General features: G+C 38.2%; 1 protein-coding gene across 6 annotated transcripts in view; it reads right to left on the bottom strand.

The window, feature by feature from the left end:
- The window catches only part of LOC128605714 (uncharacterized), a 149683-nt gene that overhangs the window by 19361 nt on the left and 107631 nt on the right, over positions 1-22691 (bottom strand). For 5 of the 6 annotated variants that reach the window (XM_053621427.1, XM_053621422.1, XM_053621426.1 and 2 more), the window contains one exon: positions 2552-2612. In XM_053621427.1, coding sequence (XP_053477402.1) covers positions 2552-2612 — 61 coding nt within the window. Of the gene's footprint in view, positions 1-2551; positions 2613-17662; positions 18797-22691 lie in introns of those variants that run through there. The other variant, XM_053621425.1, reaches the window with a different exon arrangement.

Genomic DNA, 22691 nt, shown 5'->3' with positions numbered 1-22691 from the left:
ATATAAGGCCAATGACTTTACAAATCGTGTCTATTTATGGCAAAACCTGATACATTTTCACAACATTTGACAACATCTGTGAAAATGTAAAATTATACTATCCAAGGCATGATGAAGGATGACTAATTTACACATTCAAGGAGATTTATATCAATTTCAACAGTGCAAGACTACAAAAGTTTTCAATGACATAATTGGTCAGATTTACAAAACAATCATTAGGAATAGAGTTTAATGTTTAACTCATGTTTATTTTGTAATTAGTAAGTTGCTGAAGGAAAAAGGAAACTGTAGGGATATACAAGCAGAAATAGTGCCAATAGGGCTATTAAAAATAAATAAATATGGTAACCATTAGAGGTTTCCATTGATTCCTTATGGTTTTGTACTGTTTTCTAAATATTAAGAGCAGAAGAGCGTTTTCATTACTGTAAGAAATATAAATGGTCTTAAAGCGCTATACAAATATAACTGATTTGACTGTTTAACAGGTGACCGCTGACTAATTCGCTGCATTTGATGGCTTTGTGATCAGATTTAAAGGTGTCCTTCAGGATTGTCCCTGGTGGTCACATTGTTGTAATAATCTGTGGTTTGGTGATTAACCTAATAACAGGTGCAGATAAAAGATAAACAGCTTTTAATCCATTAAGATACGTCACAAATAATGATACACTAAAGCAAAAATGAGTTGTGTGGTGGCGGTTTATGTGAGGTTATGCTTGCTCCTAAAGCTACACTATTAATAATTTTACAGCATTGAAAGTTTGGTCAACTCTTCCTCTGGGATTTCTGCCACACTTTCACTGATTGTGCCAAGTAATCTTGTCAGTGATTTTCATTTTTGAATAATTTTTTTTTTTTTTTTTCAGTTGATTAAAATCAGATTAGAAGCTCAGAGAGACAAATCAACAGCTGCCATCTTGCTTCACCTTCGAAATGTGAGATCTCCATGAGGAATAAGAAAGAAATAAAGGTATGTTTATTTATTTGTTTGTTTATTTCATTGCTGTGTGCATTTCAGGAATTCGGTAAACAGGAATATCAAAATGTCTGCGCCTCTATTTAATGAAATAGAGGCACAGGTGGAGGTTGAACAGAGTAAATGTACAGACACATGATAGTTACTTCGAAGATTTAACTGAAAAGGTATAATAAATGAAACCCCCAGCTTTGATGGACTTTCAAGAAACATTGATGCAAAATGTTTTACCAAATAATCTCGATTAGGGGACTATTGCACAAAGGTTTTGAAATATCAGTTCTTTCAAACAGACAAGTGCATTCAGTGTATTCAAAGGCCAGAATATAAACTCCACTTATCATCTCCTCTGAGTTGCCCAGGTCATGTGAGACCCTGAATCTCAGATGAATGTTTTTGTGATGATACTGATGCCGTGGCAAATAAAGTCTGCTGTGTAGTTCTTTAGAGAGTGTATGTATGTGTGCGTGGAAGTGTATTTGATCTTAATCATGATATATTCTCAGCACTGTCACGATCCATCACTTAGCCATGGCCACCCAGCCAAGGTGTGGCTTATTACACCGCCCCAAAGCTCATGAATAATAAACAGGGGTGAAAAGGCATCCAGACTATGGCCCGCTGAAGCAATATCCCCACGGCAACGTCCCCTTGCCCCCCAGCCCTGCATGCCCCCTTCCATCACCACCTCCATCACCTCCATCTTTCCCACTCCCATCCCCCGGACCCCATGTTTATGCATGTTGCCTGTTTCATATGTATCAGCCACATCATTTCTGCTGTTGTCCCCGGGACTGATGACACACTCTGCATTAAGAGTGATGACCTGCACACAAGGGCCCGCCACTTTCCCCACGTTACTGCCATTGTCAAAACAGTGGCGCATACACACGACACTAGCAGCTGTTGTTTCTCTTCAGGAAGATGAAGAGAGAAAGCGAGAAAAAGCGAGAATGAGCGTGTAAGGATACGTGGGTACCATATATGCAGTTTGCCAGCTCGGCGTCTATTTGTGTCTTATTATGAGAAACATGAAACAGAAAAGAAGAGAAGGAAATCAAATAAAACAAAAAGAAAGGTGCTCTCTGCAGCTCAATGCCTCGTAATTAAGTTTGCCTCCCTTTTGGTGTCAGAGAAAGAGATGTGATTTGATTCCTACTATTTTATGCTGCCTTTATTTATTTTTTTTACGTTATTTTCTTTTTCCCTTTCCCTCATCCTCTTGCATCAAATTGCAAAGATCTGAGTGGGTGAAGAATACATAATGCATATGATGGACAAGTAATAAATATGATTTCATGAATATTTAATGACTGTGAATGCACATATCTTGAGTACATTCCCACTTCAAAATAAATATTTTGTATTTTGTTTAAAAATGTGTTCATTTTTCATTTTCATCTGTAGACATGGTTACCTATTTCCACCACAGATCTTCTGTATTGTGCCCCAATAGCTCTCATCATTTTTGTAAAGCAGGTGCATGTGTGTGTGCATGAGTGCGTGTGTGTGTGCACATGCGCGCGCGTGTGTGTGTGTGTGTGTGTGTTTAAGATAGTTCTCTCATACCTGCTTGATTCCTTTGGACTCTCTGGTTGCAGGAAATGGAATCCTTCAGGATTAAGCCAGCCTTTTATGCAAAAAGAAAGAGAGAGAGAGAAAAATAAACAGGTAACGTGACTGAGCATGCTTAACTGATGCCACACATTTCTTTGCCATGCATGCCTCCAATTACAGGAAGAATTTGAGGGTCAAGATGTTATTTTACTTTACAATCAGCAACGTGAGACACTTTCCCTTTTTTATTTGTAATCCATTTAACTTTGGTGTACACGTAAATATTAACAGTAAGGACATGTTCTACCTGCGCAGCACTACTTCTACTGTCCTACCTGTCATTCTTTACTCGTCTTTATTTCCACTTTGACCTTTCTTTCTTTCCACCAAGCTTTTGCCATTTGAACATATCCCTCCTCTCTTTTCACATGCATTCTCTTTTTTCTCACTCTTTCTACCTTCCTCCTTGCAGCAGTCTTGTCCTCGAGCATTCCTTCACAACCTTCCTCCTGTTTAAGATCAGTGAGTCTGCACTGGCCCTGTGCCCGTACACACATTTGTGTCTGTCTTTTGAGTGTTTTCAGAGGCCCATTAAACAGCACCTTGGCAGGACCAGGAACACTCACCTCACTCCCGAAGATGTGCAGAGAGAGACAAGGTTATCGTATTTCCTTATCCATGCCAGACACACATACACATATACACACACAGAAAGGCTGAAGGTAGCCATCCATGTGAAGCAAACCATGCATTCTACACCCAAACTCAAGATATTGGAACTTGTAAACATGCCACAGTTTTTTTTGTATTTCAAAACATAGGTTAGATGTTTGTCTGCCTTCGGATTGGATGTGAGCACTGTAAGCTGTAGAGATGGCAGACTCAGGGGGGTTGGCTGGGACCAGGGCACAGGGGTGCTTGCCTTAAATTTGGGTATGCAACAACTGTGCCTTCTGCTGGCCAGTGGGAGAACGTCATTGCAAACACTGCTCATGTGTAACTCAACACCCAGTATCAGGTGCAGAGCCACACACTTCCAAATGTTGAAATATTTACCATGCTATTAGTCAACAGCAACATTTGGGGTTAGAGACAGCAGAGACTACAATCTGAAGGTAATTAAGTGCCATGGCAAAAAAAAAATATTTAAAAAAAGCCTCATCACACTTCAGATTCAGATCCATACTGTTAGACACATACTAAATATGTTCTTATCCTATTTTGCAAAATAATAATAATTACACCAGTGCATAGGACTATTCCAGAGGAAACACTCTGTCTCTCTTTTTTTTCTATTCCGTGAGCTGGACTTAATGGGTGTCAGAGAAGAAATAATACTAATTAGCATAAAAAGGGGGCTGATAGGTAAATATGGAAGACTGGTGCTCCAAGTAGCAGCCATTTCATCAGACAATACTGAGACATGTCAGAGTTAATTATCCCATTCTCTCACACCTGCAAGTATCAGGCAGGAAGAAAGTGAGGGAAACACACATGTGTTTGTGTGTGTGTGTGTGTGTGTGTGTGTGTGTGTGTGTGTGTGTGTGTGTGTGTGTTCTTGTGAACAAGAGAGAGAGGTGGCTATGCTGAACGGGGACTTGATATTTTGACTTGTGAGCTTGATGACTGCCTCCCTCTGCCACCTGTGAAGGTCTCTGCTCCATCAAAGCACATTAGAGATATTAGGCCTGTTCTTACTTATGAAGCAGATGAAAAGCTGTGGGGCCTCTGTCTTCTCAAGCTGTGACTGGAATAGCTTTGCAATTTGCCAGCTATTTAAAAAAAAAAAAAAAAAAAATCAGCATTTTGATCTTAATGAATATAAAATGGCTTCCATTAAAAGTAAAACAGATTATTTTGGGCTTTACAGGGCGCACGGCTCACTTGAAGGTCTTGGAGGGCTACTATGATCTTTCATTAAAACCTCTCAGCAGGGTCCCCTTCATGGACAGACTGGCCTCAGTCCTCAAATAGATGCTGTGTTTAAAAGTCATTTTCATAAATCCACACAGTTTCCCCAAATTTGGTTAAGACAGAAGTTTACTGACTGCTGCCTGGTGGCCGGTCATGTTGGTTAGGCAAGAGAGATAGGAGCAGACCCATCAGCATCACCCCCACCATGGCACAGTGCCATATGAGCTTCTGCCTAATCTGTGTTTGTTAATGACTAGCATGTGCTAATTACTGTCAGCATCCAGGCTCTGGTTTGGCACACAGCAAGCACCCCCAGACCAGGCTACCTGCCCAATCAGATGGCCTGGACACTGCACATTTTTAATCGCATTAAACTTTGCCTGGTGATTTGTTGCACTGGGAGTAAGGGGAGGAAACGCACAGGAGTGGAGAGGACTGACAGCTGGCCAGCTCCACTAATGGACCTTTAGAAGTCAGGCAGGCTGGGAATTTTTTGGTCTGCCTGTTTTCATTCATCTGTGTGATCTTGACACAGTACTAAGACACTCTAAAATGTCTCTCTCAGCTTCTGGGACTGGACGCTGCCAAGAATACAACTGTTTATTAAGCTGGTCATTTAGTGGGCCAAGAAATAGATTCAAACAAGACTAGTGGAACTGATATCTATATTTGAGGGTAAACCTAAACATTCCTTTACTCATTCTAATTTAAGAAAAGAAAGAAAGAAATTTAAGAATTAATAATTAAATAATTTTTAATAAATTCTTAAATAATTTAAGAAAGAAATTAATTATTTAAAAAAAAAAAAACTTCAGAAATGAAATGTAGACACTGTTGACATATGTTGGCGTGAGTATTTTGTTTAGATATGAAAATGAGGAATCGTATGCTGGTTGTTTTGAGCAGAATGCTAAGGACACTATTGAATGGACAACATTCTCTTTTCTTTTTTCTGCAGTAAATTAACATGGATAGTGGGAAGGCAGTGATCTGCACAAGACCCAGTGTATGTGGTGATCTGGGTCAGCCTTAAGGCTTTCTATGCAAAAATGAATTTTCCTACTTTTTTATCCTCTGAATGCCACCACTTAGATCTCTCTCTTGGACACATCTGAGCCTTCACTACAAACAGAAAATGTAAGTAACATACTAAATATTTAGAACAAATAAATATATGATATATGTATAAAACATGAAGACTGTACAGGGCCATCAGAATGCATATACAACATACAACGATGAGTAAACTACTGGACATACAGAGCCACGAAAAAAATACTTAACTGGAGTCCCAACAGTGTGTGGGGACAGAGCAAGACACACACACACACACACACGCCTACACATTCAACATCAAGGCCCGAGATCCAAAAGAAAATTAGTGGGCACTTATATCCAGGCATGGCGAGTGTTTCTGCTGGGATTCAGGCCAAAACAATTCAAGCAGTAGCACATGAAAGAGATGTTGGTGGCCACGAATAACAGCAATGGTTCACACATAGAGCTTCTGTGCAGTTTAAGTTTATTTAAGTTTGGGTTACATATTATATTGTTAGGTGTTACTTCAATGTCACACATAAAAATTCATACATACATACTGACAGTTGGCTTCTTCACAACAACCGAGACACACACACATACTTTCAAGAACAGCAAGACATTACACCAAAACATCTAACACCTAGATAGAATAATAAGAATGTGTTCATTTCTTGGAAATTCTGAAAAAAACTATATACCAGGTTATAGCACTGTAATAGGACTGGTGGATAACTGTGCAATCTTGAATCCCACCCATTTAAAATGCATCGTCTTTCACATGGTGTGTATAGAGCAGACACGGTTGTTTGCGATGCACACAGCAAACCATTCGAGATCTGGCACAGGATACCATGAGGCTCAGGGGCTGCCCTCAATGTTCCAGGCATCTCTGCCGACCACACTGTTTAGCGCCCACCGCCCAGTAGTAATTCCATGTTTATCAACTCTTTATTATGGGCGCATCATCATTTACAATGGTACCATCTGCTCATTACCTTCCCTGAGTATGGGGCAAATTGCTTTCACAGGGAGTTAACCAGGAGAGGGAAATTGTCAGCAATAGAGAGAGAATCAAGAAACCTGCTCTTGCCTATTTGTAGAGGCTGTTAGCCACACAAGAGAATCCAGAAAAAAAAGAACGTTTATTTTTAAGGAGATCAAATAATTAGCCAACTCTGGTTGTGTGAAGAGAAGCAACGAGATTGGTAAATTAAAACGAGGGGCCTTGGTCGAAATCAAATACATTTCCAAGCGTTTTATGGGTACCTGCAGCTGTGTAGCAAAAACAAATATCGCATATGACCACATGACTCTAATTTATCTGCTTCGCTCCTAAATTAACAGCCTGGGCCAGGCAATGGGAAAAACAGTAGGAAGCAGAAAATAGGAGAATTCCTATCTTCGCTCTCACATTTATTTCATTAACTCCTCTAACAACATGGGATGAGGAGAAGCGCTCTCACTCACAAAAAGCACCCATCAGGGAAAAAAAACACACACACACAAAAAAAAACAAATGCCTAACACCTAAACCTTTACTCAATATGGAGAATTAGTCTGCCTCTCTTTTCCAACTGTGAATATCAGTACTGCACGCAGCACCATTTTCTCCCACGTACATGGCGGAAGAGAAGAGGGGGAAGTATGACCATCTGTTTCATCTCGCTCTACAAATGATGTACGGAGAAGCACAACAATGATTAGGGGAAAAAAAGCAAAAAAAGTCAACCTGTAAAACATATAAAGAGAAAAATCACATTAGCACCTAACTAATAAAAAAAAGTGAAAGGATCACAGGAGGACTTTAGAGAGTCTTAAATTGTAATTGGGATTGTTATTACTCCTGGTTTGTTTAGGGATCTGATTCATCAAGTGATGTTTTGAGCCTTGCATTATTACACTCAAAAAGTGCACTTCTTTGTGTGTTTATCATACACATAGAATAGATGTGTATCTAAATGAAAGGAACAAGCATAAATCAAGCACTTGTCAAAAGCTCAAGTCTGATTGGTCAGAAAGTGTTATAACACTGGCTCTGGTGGCTGTTCTGGCTGCCAAAGCTTATAATAAAGCTCCATATGAACAGATTAAAAAATGTGTGTAGTCATTGATATAGTGAAGTGTTCTGTGAGTGTCAGTAAGTTTAGAAAAGAGTAAGTTTTAAAAGCTATAACATTCATTTTCCAGACTCAGAAACCTTTCCTCTCTGTTAGCTTCAATAGAGAGACATTCCATAACATGAAACATAACTATAAATGAATGAAAAGTATAACATGTCATTGTTTAATTCTTCTAAAAATGTCAACCTTCATGAACCTCTCAGGTTTAAGAGGAATAAAACACTTCAGCATGTGCTGTTAGAGGAAACTTTGGGGTGGTAACACATCACACCACCCCGTCATAACAGCATGCTCTGTCGTTTTTTTTATTCCTTACTATAGAACTTTCAGAACAAATTGTGGATATTCTCAAAGTCATGATATTTTGTTGAGGACAGAGGCTTCAACATTCAAGGTTGGTGACCTGAGTCGATAGTATGCCTTCAATCAGCGGTCATCAACACTGTGCCCTCACTGTCGGTCTCACACACACACACACACACACACACACACAAAAACACCTATCAAAGTGACTCACTCACACCCATTAAACCCCTAACTCCATTATTAACATTCCCTACTCAAACATAGACACAAACACATTCACACTCATAGAACCACAGCTCTTGGAGTGATTGATATGCTCATATAGTTAATTCAGACATATTCAACCTCTCCTTATCACATCCTTGCCACCTCAAATCACATTATTTCTGTCTCATGATACTCCTTCTGATGAGAAAGCAAGAGCAAATAAAAACAAAGCTCCTGAAAAGACATAAAAGATGGAAAGAAGGGTGCATTATGTACTCCACGTCGCAATATTCTCATATCTTTTGAGGCTGATTTACAGTCCTCCTTCAAAGGTGGCACGCCGCAATGCCAGAGATTTATGTAGCGAGGGTCACATCGCACCTAGCTGCAGCCATATGCACGTCTCATTTCCATATGCTGTATTAGTGTCATGTCAGACAGTGTGCTGAGACTGGGGCCTTATTAGGTGTGGGGGTCCCTGCTGCAGTACAAATCAACACCACCGGGACCTCTGCTCATTCTCTGTCACCAACTCCGCCAAACACATCTCCATATGCACACACACACACACACGCTCCGTCCCTGCGCCTCCTTCCCCACCACACACGTCATGAGCGTCTGGGGAGAGGAAGACATGAACCATGGGGAGCAGAGGGGAGGGATGGGGGGTTTCGGGGGTGCCACAAAGTTGGCAGTGTGTGATTGCGACAGCTTTGATTCCCAAAAAAGAGAGTAAATAAACAAGATCCCCTGTGGTTCTGGCAGAAATGGAGAGAAGGAGCCCAAGATGGAGGGACAGAGGAGATGAAGAAAGGAGGAGGATTGGGAAACAATTGGTGGGGCACAAAGAGTGTTCTTATGGTGCCACATGACACGTACAAATACAAGAAATCGTAAATGAATTTGTGCGATTGTCTCAGACAAACAGAAGACTGTGCATACAGGTTTCCAAACCAAGCCTGTCACTTCCAATGATTCTACAAAGAGATGGATCCAATGTCAGTGAAATATGTTTGAAATATTGTCTGCAGTCTTCTCTACTATCTGTATGCTTTATCCAAAACCATTTCAATTTACAACATAGTGGTCCATCCAATTTATTACAGTAAATCTCGAAGAAAGTCCAACCTTTGATGCATGTGTCACATCTGTAATGCACCAGCTAAGAATTAACATGCAACAGGTAAGAAATCTGTATATATATATATATATATATATATATATATATATATATATATATATATATATACACACACACAGTGCCCTACACTAATATTGGCACCCTTAGTACATATGAGCAAAGAAGGCTGTGAAAAATTGCCTTTATTGTTTAAGCTTTTGAACTTTTTGTTCAAAATATTCACAAAAATATTCTCATGGATATTGAACAATTGCAAACACAGGTCTATAAAAAAATCTTTGTTAAATATAGGTGTGCAATAATTATTGGCACCCTTTAGGTCAATACATTGTGCTACCTCTCTTTGCCAAGATAACAGGTCTGAGTCTTCTCCTATAATGCCTGATGAGGTTGAAGAATACAAAAACAAACTCAAGCATCTGCAGTTTGCCAGACACTACTGGAACTTCAAATGGGATCGGGTTCTATGGTCAGATGAAACCAAAATAGAGCTTTTTGGCAACAAACACCAGAGGTGGTTTTGGTGCACACAGAGAGGTAGCCATATGGAAAAGTACCTCATGTCCACGGTTAAATATGATGGTGGGTCTTTAATGTTTTGGGGCTGTTTTTCTGCCTGGACATTTTGTTAGGATACATCGCATCATGGACTCTATAAAATATCAACAGATATTAAATGACAACCTGACCGCCTCTGCCAGAAAGCTTAAAATGGGCCGTGGTTGGATCTTCCAGCAGGACAATGATCCAAAACATACATCAATATCAACACAAAAATGGTTTACTGACCACAAAATCAAGGTCCTGCCATGGCCATCCCAGTCCCCTGACTTGAAACCCACAGAAAACCTGTGGGGTGAACTGCAGAGGACAGTCCACTAGCGTGGACCTTGAAATTTGAAGGATCTGGAGAGATTCTGTCTGGAGGAATGATCTCAGATCCCTTGCCATGTATTCTCCAACCTCATCACACATTAGAGGAGAAGACTCAGAGCTGTTATCTTGGCAAAGGGAGGTAACACAAAGTATTGACTAAAAGGGTGCCAATAATTGTTGTACACCTATTTTTAAATGTGTGTGTGTGTGTGTGTGTGTGTGTGTGTGTGTGTGCATGTGTGTGTGTGTGTGTGTGTGTGTGTGTGGATTTATTGTTGTCAGTCAAACATTTAACTTTTTTAGGAAATGAGGGGGGAAATGTGCAGGCATCTGCAGAAATCGAGGTGGATGTACTTCATCCAGTTTTGGGAAACCATTTTTGTACTTGCCCCAGAGAGATGGTACACGTGACCCTTGTGCTTTATTACCTATGTCCTCTACATACTTATATTCTCCCTGGAACATCGTCATCCACAGAGAGAGAGAGAAAGAGAGAGAGAGAGGGAGGGAATGAGAGAGAAATTCTGCTGATGTTATGCACTAGCATAATGCTCATGTTATTTATTACAATCAGCAGCAAAGCCTGTGCTGTAGAATGACAAAATGAGCTCAGAAGAGAGTGGTTGCTGCATTTTAACTCTTCAAATTGACCCAGATTAAATCAAATTTAGACTCACAAGCTCATCAGAAATTTGGCACTCTGAAAAGCAGCTAAAATGGGATATCCATCTCAGCATTTGCATGATAAAAGAGAAACGGTGGAACAAGAAGGAGGAGAAAATGCTGGCCTCAGATGTAAATCAGGTTGGTTCGCCAAGAGAAAATAAGGACAGGATGAATGAGGCCTATACAGAGTAAGCCTCTTGTTAGTCACATCTGTATGAGTCAGAATAACTCTCACTCTTCTGACCTTTGACCTTCCCTCAATCATCCAACATTAAACTTGCTCAACCCTCTGATGATCACTAAGATCTGATAACCTGCTCACCTCCACTCAAACACGGACGTATGGGCTTCATTTTCATTTTTAGTAAGATCAGGCTGATAAAAAAAAATAATAAAAAAAAACCCTGCCTCCCACTCTCCTTTCTTCTCTATCCCTCTCTGAGACTCTTTTCTTCTCTGAAGCACTTGACTTTTGTCCAAGGCTCGGTGAAAGTAGCCCTGTTATTTCTGAAGAGGCTGATACTCGGACGCGACACAAATCCTCTTAGCCCCAACTGCAAACGGCTTTTTGGGTGGCGGCTTAAAGAAGCCATTGTGGCGCTCCTGGTTTTAAAACTTCCTCTGATGCCTTTCATTCCAGGCTCTAATGTAAATAAATGAGTGGCCCCAGACAAGAGCACAGGAACGGCTGGGGAGGGGTACATGGATAAAAGCCCATGTCTCACTTCAACACCGGCATCCTGAGACAGCCTAATCTCCCTATCAGAGACTGAGAGAGAGGAAGTGAAGGAGAGATGAGGAAGAAAAATAGCAGGGAGAGAGAAAACACAGGAGGACCGGAAGAAACTGAGACAAGAACAGATCGCTCCACACCCTCAGCCTCTCTAGGATGCCAATTCTAGCTCCAGCCAGTCCTTCATCTATTCAGTGTCCATGTGTGTAATTGGCTGCATGTAGTGTTAGTGATCTTGGGAATCCAAAGAAACAGGAAGGTGGGCGTTCAGAGCTGCTGTCTCTTATAAGAGTAGTGTCCACTGCTTCATTATGGGGGAGAGGCTGTCCAGCTCTGGGCTGGAGAGCAAATCTCTCCCTGGCACAACAACCACAGCCGTACAACAGAGTAGAAACACAATGATACGGCCTTCAGGAGCCAAGAATTTATTCATTATGGAAATCATCATAATCCTGTGTACAAGCCCATAAAGATTTAACATTGATTTCATTGTGCCTGCATGTCAAATTCTGTTTTTTATTAGTTTGGTGTAGGGCGTTTATTTAATTGTCTTTACATTTAACGATTCCTTATTTTCTGCTTATATCACAATAAAATGTTATTGTATCATGCATTATTAAATTAAATGTTTTTGACTGAAGTCAGGGCCCAGATTAAAAATGCTGTTGTTTCTGTGTCATTTTATTTGCTTAGATGTAGAATTGCTTATTAAGAACTTATAAAAGATTCAAAAAGAGTATTATCATCGATTTCTCCATAATTGCGTGACTAAATTTCTTCCTTAATATTTCAACCAGGGAATTAAAGAAAATGTAATTTGATATTAAATGTAATTATATTGCTGTAAGTATGAAAAAAAGAAAGCTTTTAACTAAAATGATTATACTTATTTTATTCTATGAAAAAATATACAGAAGACATACTGTATGTTTCTTTATTTATGTGTTATTAATAATAAGGAAATAGCTCCAATGACATCATTGACACAATTTTTCACTGCTCCTCTCACCAAAGCAGAAAACAAACAACTTCAAAGAAGAGTAGCGGCATTTATTTCTCCCGCTAATTCTCATAAACTATTAAAAAAAAAAAAAAAAACTCTCCTTAGTGATAAGTGCATCCACTAAAATATTTGCAGTTTTCATTAGCATCTTCTTATACTATACACTTTGGAGATGCTATGTTCTTTTAGCTGATTTCTAAACAGCTACACATCAAAATAGCATATCTCTGTAGACACGGTTTGAATAGATCTTGATAGAAATAGAAAATTTACACCCGTAGAGAAATGTCATTAAACATGACAAACCGTCAGTGAGAATCTGCTACATGACCATCAAAGGGTATTGTCAGTATAACATGATAATATAAGTGCAATCCATATCATATCCATGTTACAGCCATATTGTACATGACTGAAGAACAGCCTGAAGCCATTCTCATAAAGGGGCATAGTTTTATAGTGGAACCAAAAGCATCCAGATGGCTCATCAGAGTGGGCTGAGATTCCCAGCATACACTGAGTACCGAGGCTCAGGCCATGTCATGTGCTGCATGGTCACATCACTCTGGAACAACTACAACCAGAGTGTCCTCTGAGCCAGCAGTGCCTCTCCAAACCAGCTGTGCTGAAGCTTTCCAAACACCGCAGAGAGACTTTCACAGTGGAAAAAATTGCTGTAAATTTAGAGTATTTATTTAACAGCAAATTACGGTTTTCATTTTTTGTACTGTAAACAATTGAGCAATTAGAACATTACACTGGTTTACAGTAAAATACCAGAAATACAGTGCAGAGTGGGATATCTAATGCTTTAAGCAAGAGTGAGAATGGTAAAAATTCTCTCGTCAACATCTGAGAGTTAGTCAATCAGTTTTTTTTTTTTTGTGCCTTTTATTTTAACCATAATTTTAGGTGAATACAAACCCTCTTTGAGTTTAGGTTTATACAATATTCTTGTAAAACCTCTGGTCTAGTAAGGCACTGAAATAAGTCTGTTAGCTCAAATTCAGTGCTGATTATTTGAAGGATGCCATGGTTCGATAAATATTCCTATATCTGTGCTACAGATCAGAAGGTCAAGAGTTCAAATCCCACCACTGTTAAGACTGCCGGGGTTGGGACTTTAACTAAACAAGACCCTTAACCTTGCTCAGTTGTATCCTGTCTCAACTGTAAATAACTTTGGATAAAAGCATGTGTGAAGTGGATTGTATTTTATTTTAAATTTACAGCATATTGTATTACTGGAGGTTTTTTTTTTTCTCCATTGCCATGTGATGTGCTAAAAATGACAATAAAGCTGACTTTGACTTTGGAAACTTTACTGTAAATATGTTTTGCAACCATTTACTGTAAATTCACAGTACTCCATTTTCCATGAATTACTGTCAATTTTACAGAAAATTTTTACAGTGTACCAAATCCCACATACTAGTTCCTGGCCAGTAAATCGACAACTTCTAAGTCAGCAAGGACATCTCAGAACAACTCATCCTTTCAACTCATTTTTCTCCTGTCAAACTAGCATGTTTCAAAAAAATATGTAAATGAAGCCAAATAAAACATATTTCAACTAGACGTGCAGTTTCTTACAGCTGAATGGTGTCCTCATTGTCATTTTTCTCTCCCATCTTCATCCGTTCACCTTTTCCTCTCTGCCAATGTCTGTAGCCCCAAATTGCGCATCTTAGTGGGTATCACCCTGAGTCCCTAAGTCACAGATAATTATTCATTTAGCTGCTTTACAGAGCCCTGAGAGTGATAAGCTCTCTATTCATTTATGCAGGGATAAAGCCTCGCAAGTTCCTTTCCTTCATCTCTGCATTTTTCAATTAGCTATTACATTGGACAGCGATATTTATTTTAGCCTGATTGCTTGTTAATTAGAAATCATGGGACATCTTTAAACGATAGCTCTTCTATCCGTACACCTTGCAGACATAAATCCAGGTAATGCTTGATTATATTCTCTGTTCCCAGAGATCTTGACATGCCAAATGAGGTAATAAAATAAGACATGGTGACTGTGATTACTAATACACAATAGTACAGTTGTTAATGTGTTTACTCTGGCACTAATGTCTGCGATGTAGGACGCAATAAAACGAATGATTAAATCAGCCAGAGACTGTGATGGAAGATAGATGGCCACCCAGGCACAATTATGTACATGAAGCATAGACCTTACTACTACTACTACTACTACTACTACTACTACTAATAATAATAATAATAATAATAATAATAATAATAATAGGAATATATTCATAAGTAAGACTTCTAAAAGCTTATTTAAACCTATTTTATTTACTCATCTTTTTGCACCAAGTTTTAATAAGATAAAAAAAAAAATAGGTTAAGAAATGAAACAAAAAAATGTAGTATTACCTAAGCTTTGCAGGTTTATATACAAAGTGTATGACTTCATGTTCTGACAGAAGCATTACACCCATTTGGCCACAGGCTTTGCATCACCTTATTTCATAAAAAAACAGCTACATTATGTCTCAGAGCAGACATGGCGTTTACCCAAACTGGCAGGTCAGCGGAGGGCACTTCAGTAATGTTGCAAAGCACTTCAAAACCCACTTTCTCTCTTCCTCTCGCCTCTTCTCCCCTTCTTTATCTCTCATTTTATTTCAGAGGAATCTCTTTCAACTAGAGTGGGCTTAGGACAACTGCAGAGTTTGACATAATTATGTCTAGGCTAGCTTTAATCACTGTGGGCCCTCACTCCTTGATGCACTTTATCTGACTCCAAACATGTCAGATCTATGGCTGAAACAGGCCAATTTACCCTCCAAAGTCGGCACAGAATCCTGTCTTTAACTGAAAGCCGCAGAGACATAACCGTCTTCCTTGTTTTTCATCCCTTTTTTGAACATCACTTGTCTTCCAAGGGGGAAAAAAAGTCAAAATCTGTTACTTTCCTGCACTTTTAATAGATTAAAAATCTGCCTGAAAAGAGGTTAATAAGGCACTGATGCTGGATGTGCAGCAGTGTGATGGGGGAGATTTGATGTCAAATGAAAAGAAAGTGTATCTGCACAAAAGCCAATTAACTGTTGATTTGCACAGAAGGCTAACATGAATTGAACATTTCACCATAATGTAGAAACTTTAAAGGAAGCCTCCACCCTGAAACACATTAAATATGTTTATATTGAAATATTTGTGAAGTGCTTAGCAATTCTGGTGATCATTTGTTGGTTGTGGTTTTGTTATTCCTGTGAGAACATAGCAGTTGTCTCTGATGATGTCACAGGGGGACATTGTTATGCGCAGTTACAATGTGTTTAACAGGAGAAAGAATTTCTACAATCTCAAACATAAGTGATAATGGTCAGGTTTTGTTGGAAAAAACAAAAGAGCAAGAGATTATTTTCTCATTCGCCATTCATGTCCTATTAATGAGAAAAACAATGTAGATACAGCAAATGTTGGACTCCAGGTTTCAGAATGCAATGCAGCTATGGTAAATGGTCTGCACTTATATAGCGCTTTTATCCAAAGCGCTTTACACTTCAGTTAGCTAGCAATCTGCAAGATGGCAAGTAGGATGACACTGATGGCGGTATTAGCATGAACGTTAATGCTTTCGAACTTTAGAGTGTATAGATGAGGAGGTAAGAGAACTGGATAGACTAAAGGATTAAAGCACTGCTGCATCTGTCATTTTAGGTAGAGATGAAGTAACGGCCAATTTTCCCTTCCAGGACAATTCAGGATTTCTTCTCTTTTGTAATGTCACAAGTCACAAATTATATTAGTAGCATCAGTATGAAGTGTGCCAAAAGAATCCTGCGCAAATCTTACTTCACATGCAGTGCATCTTAACTTATATAATATTATAGTGAAGTGTTCTTGTGAGACTGCTTTCAGCTGACAAGGCCATAAATACACAAATCTGCTGCTGATTGGCCAGTTCTATTTTATAAGCACACAACGAGCCTGACCAAGACTCAAATGGCTCAGAGAACAAAGCCACATCAAAGCCACAGAGGCAGATCCTGCACATTCACACTAATGTGCTCCCAAGATACAGTCTTTCAACTTAAATCCAGGACCTTTGATGATGCTTTGATGAGGCTGATGGACCACTGTTAAAGAGAAAACATCAGCCAATATGAGCAATTCTACTCGCAGGAACATGCAGCCCTGAACCACACACACACACACACACACATACACGAGAGCTTAGCAGGGTGACAAAAGAATATTCAATTAAATTTTATTTGTATAGGGCTTCTAACAATGTACATTGTTACAAAGCAGCTTCACAGATATAAATTCAGATATAAATATTCAGATATATTCCAGATACAGTGCTGTGAAAAAGTATTCCTGATTTCTTCTGTTTTTGTGTATATGTCATAGTAAATTGTTTCAGAAATTAAAACAACATTTAAGATAAAAAAAAGGCCACTTGAGTAAACACAAAATAAAGTTTTTAAATGATAATATTATTTATTGAAGCAAAAAAGTTATCCAATACCAATTGGGCCAGTGTGACAATGTATTTGCCCCGTAGTTACTAATTCCCCAAATCTATGAAACTGCATTCATAATGGGGTTCAGCTGGACTAGACACAACCAGACCTGATTACTGCAAACCCTGTTCAATCAAATCAACACTTACATAGAACTTTTTCAACAGCATGAAGTTGGTTAAAAGGTCTTACCCAGTAACACACTATGCCGAAATTGAAAGAAATTCCAGAAATGATGAGGAAGAAGGTGATTTAAATACATCAGTCTGGAAAGATTTACAAAGAAAAAAACAGCACAATAGTGAACCTTCCCAGAAGTGGTCATCCTTCCAAAATTCCTCCAAGAGCACAGCAACAACTCTTCCAGCAAGTCACAAAAGGAACATTGAAGGAACTACAGGCCTCTCTTGCGTCAATAAAGATCACTGTTCATGACCCCACTATCAGACACTGGGTAAAAATGGCATCCATGGAAGAGTGGTGAAGTGAAAACCACTGCCAACCTAGAAGAATATTAAAGCTCGTCTGAATTTTGCCAAAACACACCTTGATGATCCTCAAACATTTTAGGAGAATGGTTTGTGGATTGATGAGTTGAAAGTGGATCTGTTTGGAAGACAGGGTCCAGTTACATCTGGTGTAAACCAAACACAGAATTCCACAAAAAGAACATCATACCTACGGTCAAGCATGGTGGTGGAGTGTGATGGTATGGGGATGCTTTTCTGCTTCATGGCCTGGACAACTTGCAATAATTGAGGGAAACATGAATTCTGCTCTCTACCAGAAAATCCTAAAGGAGAATGCCATCAATGGGTGTTCAATCCATAAATTGAAGCTCAAGTTCAACTGGATTATGCAGCAAGACAATGATCCAAAGCATAGGAGTAAATCCTAGAAGTAAATGCAAGACTGATCTCCAGTTATTGGAAGTATTTGGATGCAGTTATTGCTGCTAAAGGTGGCACAACCAGATTTTAAGTTTAAGGGGGCAATTAGTTTTTCACATTGGTGATAGGTGTTGGAAAACATTTTTGCTTGAATAAAAAAATAACTAAATAAAAACTGTATTGTGTGTTTAATCAGGTTGCCTTTGTTTTATGTTGTATTTTGTTTGAAGATGTAAAACTATTCAGTATGAGATATACACAAAAAACTGAAGTAATCAGAATGGGGCAAATACCTCTCACAGCACTGTATAAAATTTAAATTTATAAATGTTTACATTTATCAATATGAAAAATACAAAAATGTGGAGACAAATCAATGAATCAACCATTCTGATTACCTTATACATACAATGCAAACATGCCTAAATGCCTGTGCAGTTACTTTGAATATATAGCAAAATGCACAAATAATTTCATCTGCACGTACATATACTACATATATATTTCCATATTTCAGCTCTGCCTAATCTACAGGCTTTCTACTAGATAAAGAGAATGAGAAACAGACACAAAAGGGCAAACGAAAATGCCCGAAGAGAGAAAAAAAGTGACACAAATTGAGATATAACTGGACAGAGCACAGGAGCAGCAGTAGAGCGTTTAGCAGTTGTGGTGAATTTCAGTTTGAGGGGGTTGAAAAGGGCAGAGCTGGCTCCTTCTTCACATGGCCTGAGTGCCACATGGAGCCATGAGCCAGCAGTCCCAGTGGAGAAAACCACTCTCCACACACTTCACTCCTCAGCACCAGGCCAGGAAGAGAGCTTCTCACACTCTCCAGAGGCTTTGTTGCTGAAGCCAGGCCTGATGTATCTGTCAGAGTGAGAGAGGAGGGCAGAGGAGACACATGACATGAAGGGCAGCGGTCAACATGTGAGCAGCACTGGGAATCACTGGTCAACCAGAAAAGGAGAGAAGAGAAGAGAAGAGAAGAGAAGAGAAGAGAAGAGAAGAGAAGAGAAGAGAAGAATGTCAGACTAAAAAAATATAATGGCAGATGACACAAAGTTACAAACATGGAGGGGAAAAAAATTAAATCTGTAAATTTATGTGAAAAATATACTTCATTAATGGAGTTTAGCATTTGGAGCTTTGGTTATTATTGAAATAAGTATGAGGACCACTACCACTATGCCTCCATAAACATTAGAAAACACTGTGGGGAAAAAAAGGTGGAACCGTGACGCTGCAAAAATAAACAAATAAATAAATAAATCTTTAACGTATTTATATATCTAAGTGAAAATATCTGAATATGGGCAAATCAATCTAATATTTCTTACTATGAGATTATTATGAATCAAATATTAAATTATACAGTTTGTTTTGAATGACATTTAATGTGTTTACTTATTTCAAACTTTAAAGGATCTTATTCTATTGATAGATCATTTTTGCTTCATTGTAGAGATAAAAGTTATCAATAGAATTGATAGAGATATTGTAGAGATAAAAGTAGCCAATAGAACAAGAATACACCAAGCATCAAATTTGTTAAACAAATGTCTAGAAATATGTTTAATAATCATACATTTGGTTTATTGAAATATTATCATATGAAATACTAGATAAATATGAGTGTATTTAAGATATCTTCACTTGCTATGTAATATGTCAGTTTAGCACTGTCAGCATGGGCTCTGAATTCTGACTCTGACAGTTCCTCAACCTCAGCTACATTATTCAAGTTCATCATTGGTCTCAACTACAGGTGTGTGTGGGACTTTTTTTTATAACTGTAAATTTATCACATGTTAATGAACATTGCCTTATAATATAATAATAATAATAATAATAATAATAATAATAATAATAATAAAACAAATAGGGTGCTCCTATTCAGTGTATTCAGTAACATCCCTGATATACAGCACAGATTTACCCCTGGCCTCCATTTGCTTTGTAGATATACATTTACTTATTGTAGTCCACAATTTGTCAGTCTGCTTCTACACCCTCCATCACTGGGAAGTGATCACCATAGGACCACCACTGACCAGATATTAATCAGGTGGTGGATCATTCTCAGCACAGCAGTGCCACTGACTGGTAAGGGCATGTTATTGTGTACAGTATGTCTTTGGTGTGAGTGTATTCTTCATTTACATTTTTAACACTATGTATTCTTATGTATTTTGTCACTATTTCATTAGACACACCTACACTGCAAAAATGATATCTAAGCGTAACTTGAATATAGGCAAATTCATTAGATATCTATTAGATAGTCATTTTAAACAAATATAAGATTATAAAACCTATTTCTGGACATTTTTTTTACTAATTTCAAACTTGAAATAGTCTGGTTCCATTGACAGATAACTGCTAATTTTATTTTATTTCTAGAAAGATGCAAAATTATCTGCCAATAAAGTAAGAAAATTTTAAACCGGAAATTAGCAAGAATGTGTAGAAATAGGTTTATTAGTCTTATATTTCTCTTTCTTAATTTGTTTTAATCATCCATTAATCATTTTTGGTTGGTGGACTATTTTCAATCCAGCAGTGACACTGGGGTGTTTAAAAAAAAATATCACAACACTACTGTTCCTAAACACCTGTATCCATCCACTACCAAGCTATGACAACCTGTAAATGATCCATATGACCAACTGCATAGCAGTACATGGGCTATAGTCAGTAACTGTATCCTGTACCTACAAAATCACCTATATGGAAGAAGATCTGATAAAATGTCTAATGAGTGAAGTTTAAGAAGCATTGCTAGTCAACACTTTGAGATTTCATCAAAACACACACAAAACTAAGAACTCCCTAGAAGCATAAAAGTCTAGCACTGCTGTTACTATTCTGGAATAATTTCTAACATCCTGTGAAATTGTCTCTCTCATCTGTTAGCAGATCTTCAGGCCTTGTGATCTATCATATTTTCTTTTTAATTCCTCCATCTACATGGTTTATTAGTTGTGCCCTTAGTGTCAGAGTCTAATTTCTGTAGGAGAGAACAACAGATGTGGCTGATTATGATTATTGAGAGTGTGATACTACATAAGTTAAAGCTATAGTACAATAAAGTCACAGATTGAGAGCTGGGTTAAGAAACTCGACCTGGGACACAGTCAATAAACACCTAACATTTTTCCCACAAACGTGATATATAAGAAATGAAAAAGAAAAAGCAGTGGGATGAGTGTGTTTTGTTGCTAAAGTCAGAAGATGGTCTCCATACTGTATGTTCTCTTTGGTCGAAAATGAGATGACTTCATAGCTCATAGCTTTACTATCGACCCTATGTTATGACATAAAAAAATGCAGTCAACAGGAAAATATTGTCATTCATAGGTCAGGTATATGACATAAACATCCCATAATCTCTATCAATGTAAAAAGTAATACATATTAAACTGAAAGTTTATTCTATGGTGAATTGGGATATTGGGCTGATGTGAAATTACTGTCAATATTAAAGAGAAAGATATAGTGATTGACGTAGTAGTGGTCTCTTTGCAAACCTCAAAACTTCCTCTTGCCTCAGCCATGCTGAATTAATGATAACAGACAGTTATGAATCATTCACATGCCTGTCTTTCAAAAAGAAAGACTAACAATGGAAACACAAGTATAAAAGATGAAATTAGGCATAATGATATAATGGCACATCATCCAAGGCTGACATTATGACACATTTTACAACCAGTCTCATTGCATTGATTTTCATTAAGCCAGAAACTTGATCCTTTCTGTAGCCTTGTAACCCACTTATTTTCAATGATGCCCCAAGATATGTGTCTCTACTGTCTGATTCCGAAGAGGGTTGAGTTAATCAGAAATGAGGCCCGGCAAACTGGCGAATTAGTATTCATAAAATGGGATAGACAGAATGTTAGTGTGTGGGTGTGTGTGGGTAACAATGGCAGCTGCAGCCATTATAGCAGCCATATGTACGAATAAAGCCATGGTGGATGTGGAGGTATGCAATATTCAGGCTGTTTCACATTGAAGAAAGAAGAGCACATGCTGATCACACATACTTACATCCCAACTAACTGCTCAATCTGTTTCTTCAAACACAATGACCAGACAATCAGACCAACGAGGACTGCTTTAAAGTATGCTAAACACTCAATTCACTCACACACTTAATTCAATGTAATAATTAGCTGATGAGATAAATTAGCAGTGTTAAAGCAGGTAAATAGCATAGCCGTACCTTCACCAATGTAGTCTGACAGTCTAACTGCATTGTTAATCAGAAATCTGCTCAACAGGAAGAACATAAACATGAAGGTTTTTAGATAATAACTAAAGTAGAAGAAGAATACTAATTTAGGAAGACCACCACATGCCTAACATATAATTCTCTAATTCTATACCTCTATTATCTACAATAGGAAAAGAACATATGAATATGAGCTCCTATTTCAATTATTTTGTTTTGTTTTTCTTTCTCTGTGACCCTTATTAAATCATTTTTCTGTAGTTTGTAGGTCCTGAAGTAAGGCACATATGGGAATCAGTTATATCTTAGTGTACATAAAATATAACACTATGTTTGCTTACTAGTATGCTTTCACTACCTAGATTGATGAGACTTGAAGAGACTGTTTCAAGTATGAATGCATTGTTATAACAGCAAAGGTACATGGAACGGGCAACCTATATCAGCCTTGGGACCAAGTCGTTTACATTGACCACATAGAAAATCAGGCAAAGTATGAGTGTGAAATGCTTTTTTTTTTTTTTTTTT

The sequence above is a fragment of the Ictalurus furcatus genome, chromosome 3 (genome assembly GCF_023375685.1).
Source record: "Ictalurus furcatus strain D&B chromosome 3, Billie_1.0, whole genome shotgun sequence".
Taxonomy (NCBI): Eukaryota; Metazoa; Chordata; class Actinopteri; order Siluriformes; family Ictaluridae; genus Ictalurus; species Ictalurus furcatus.
This window is presented reverse-complemented; position numbering and strand designations above follow the sequence as displayed.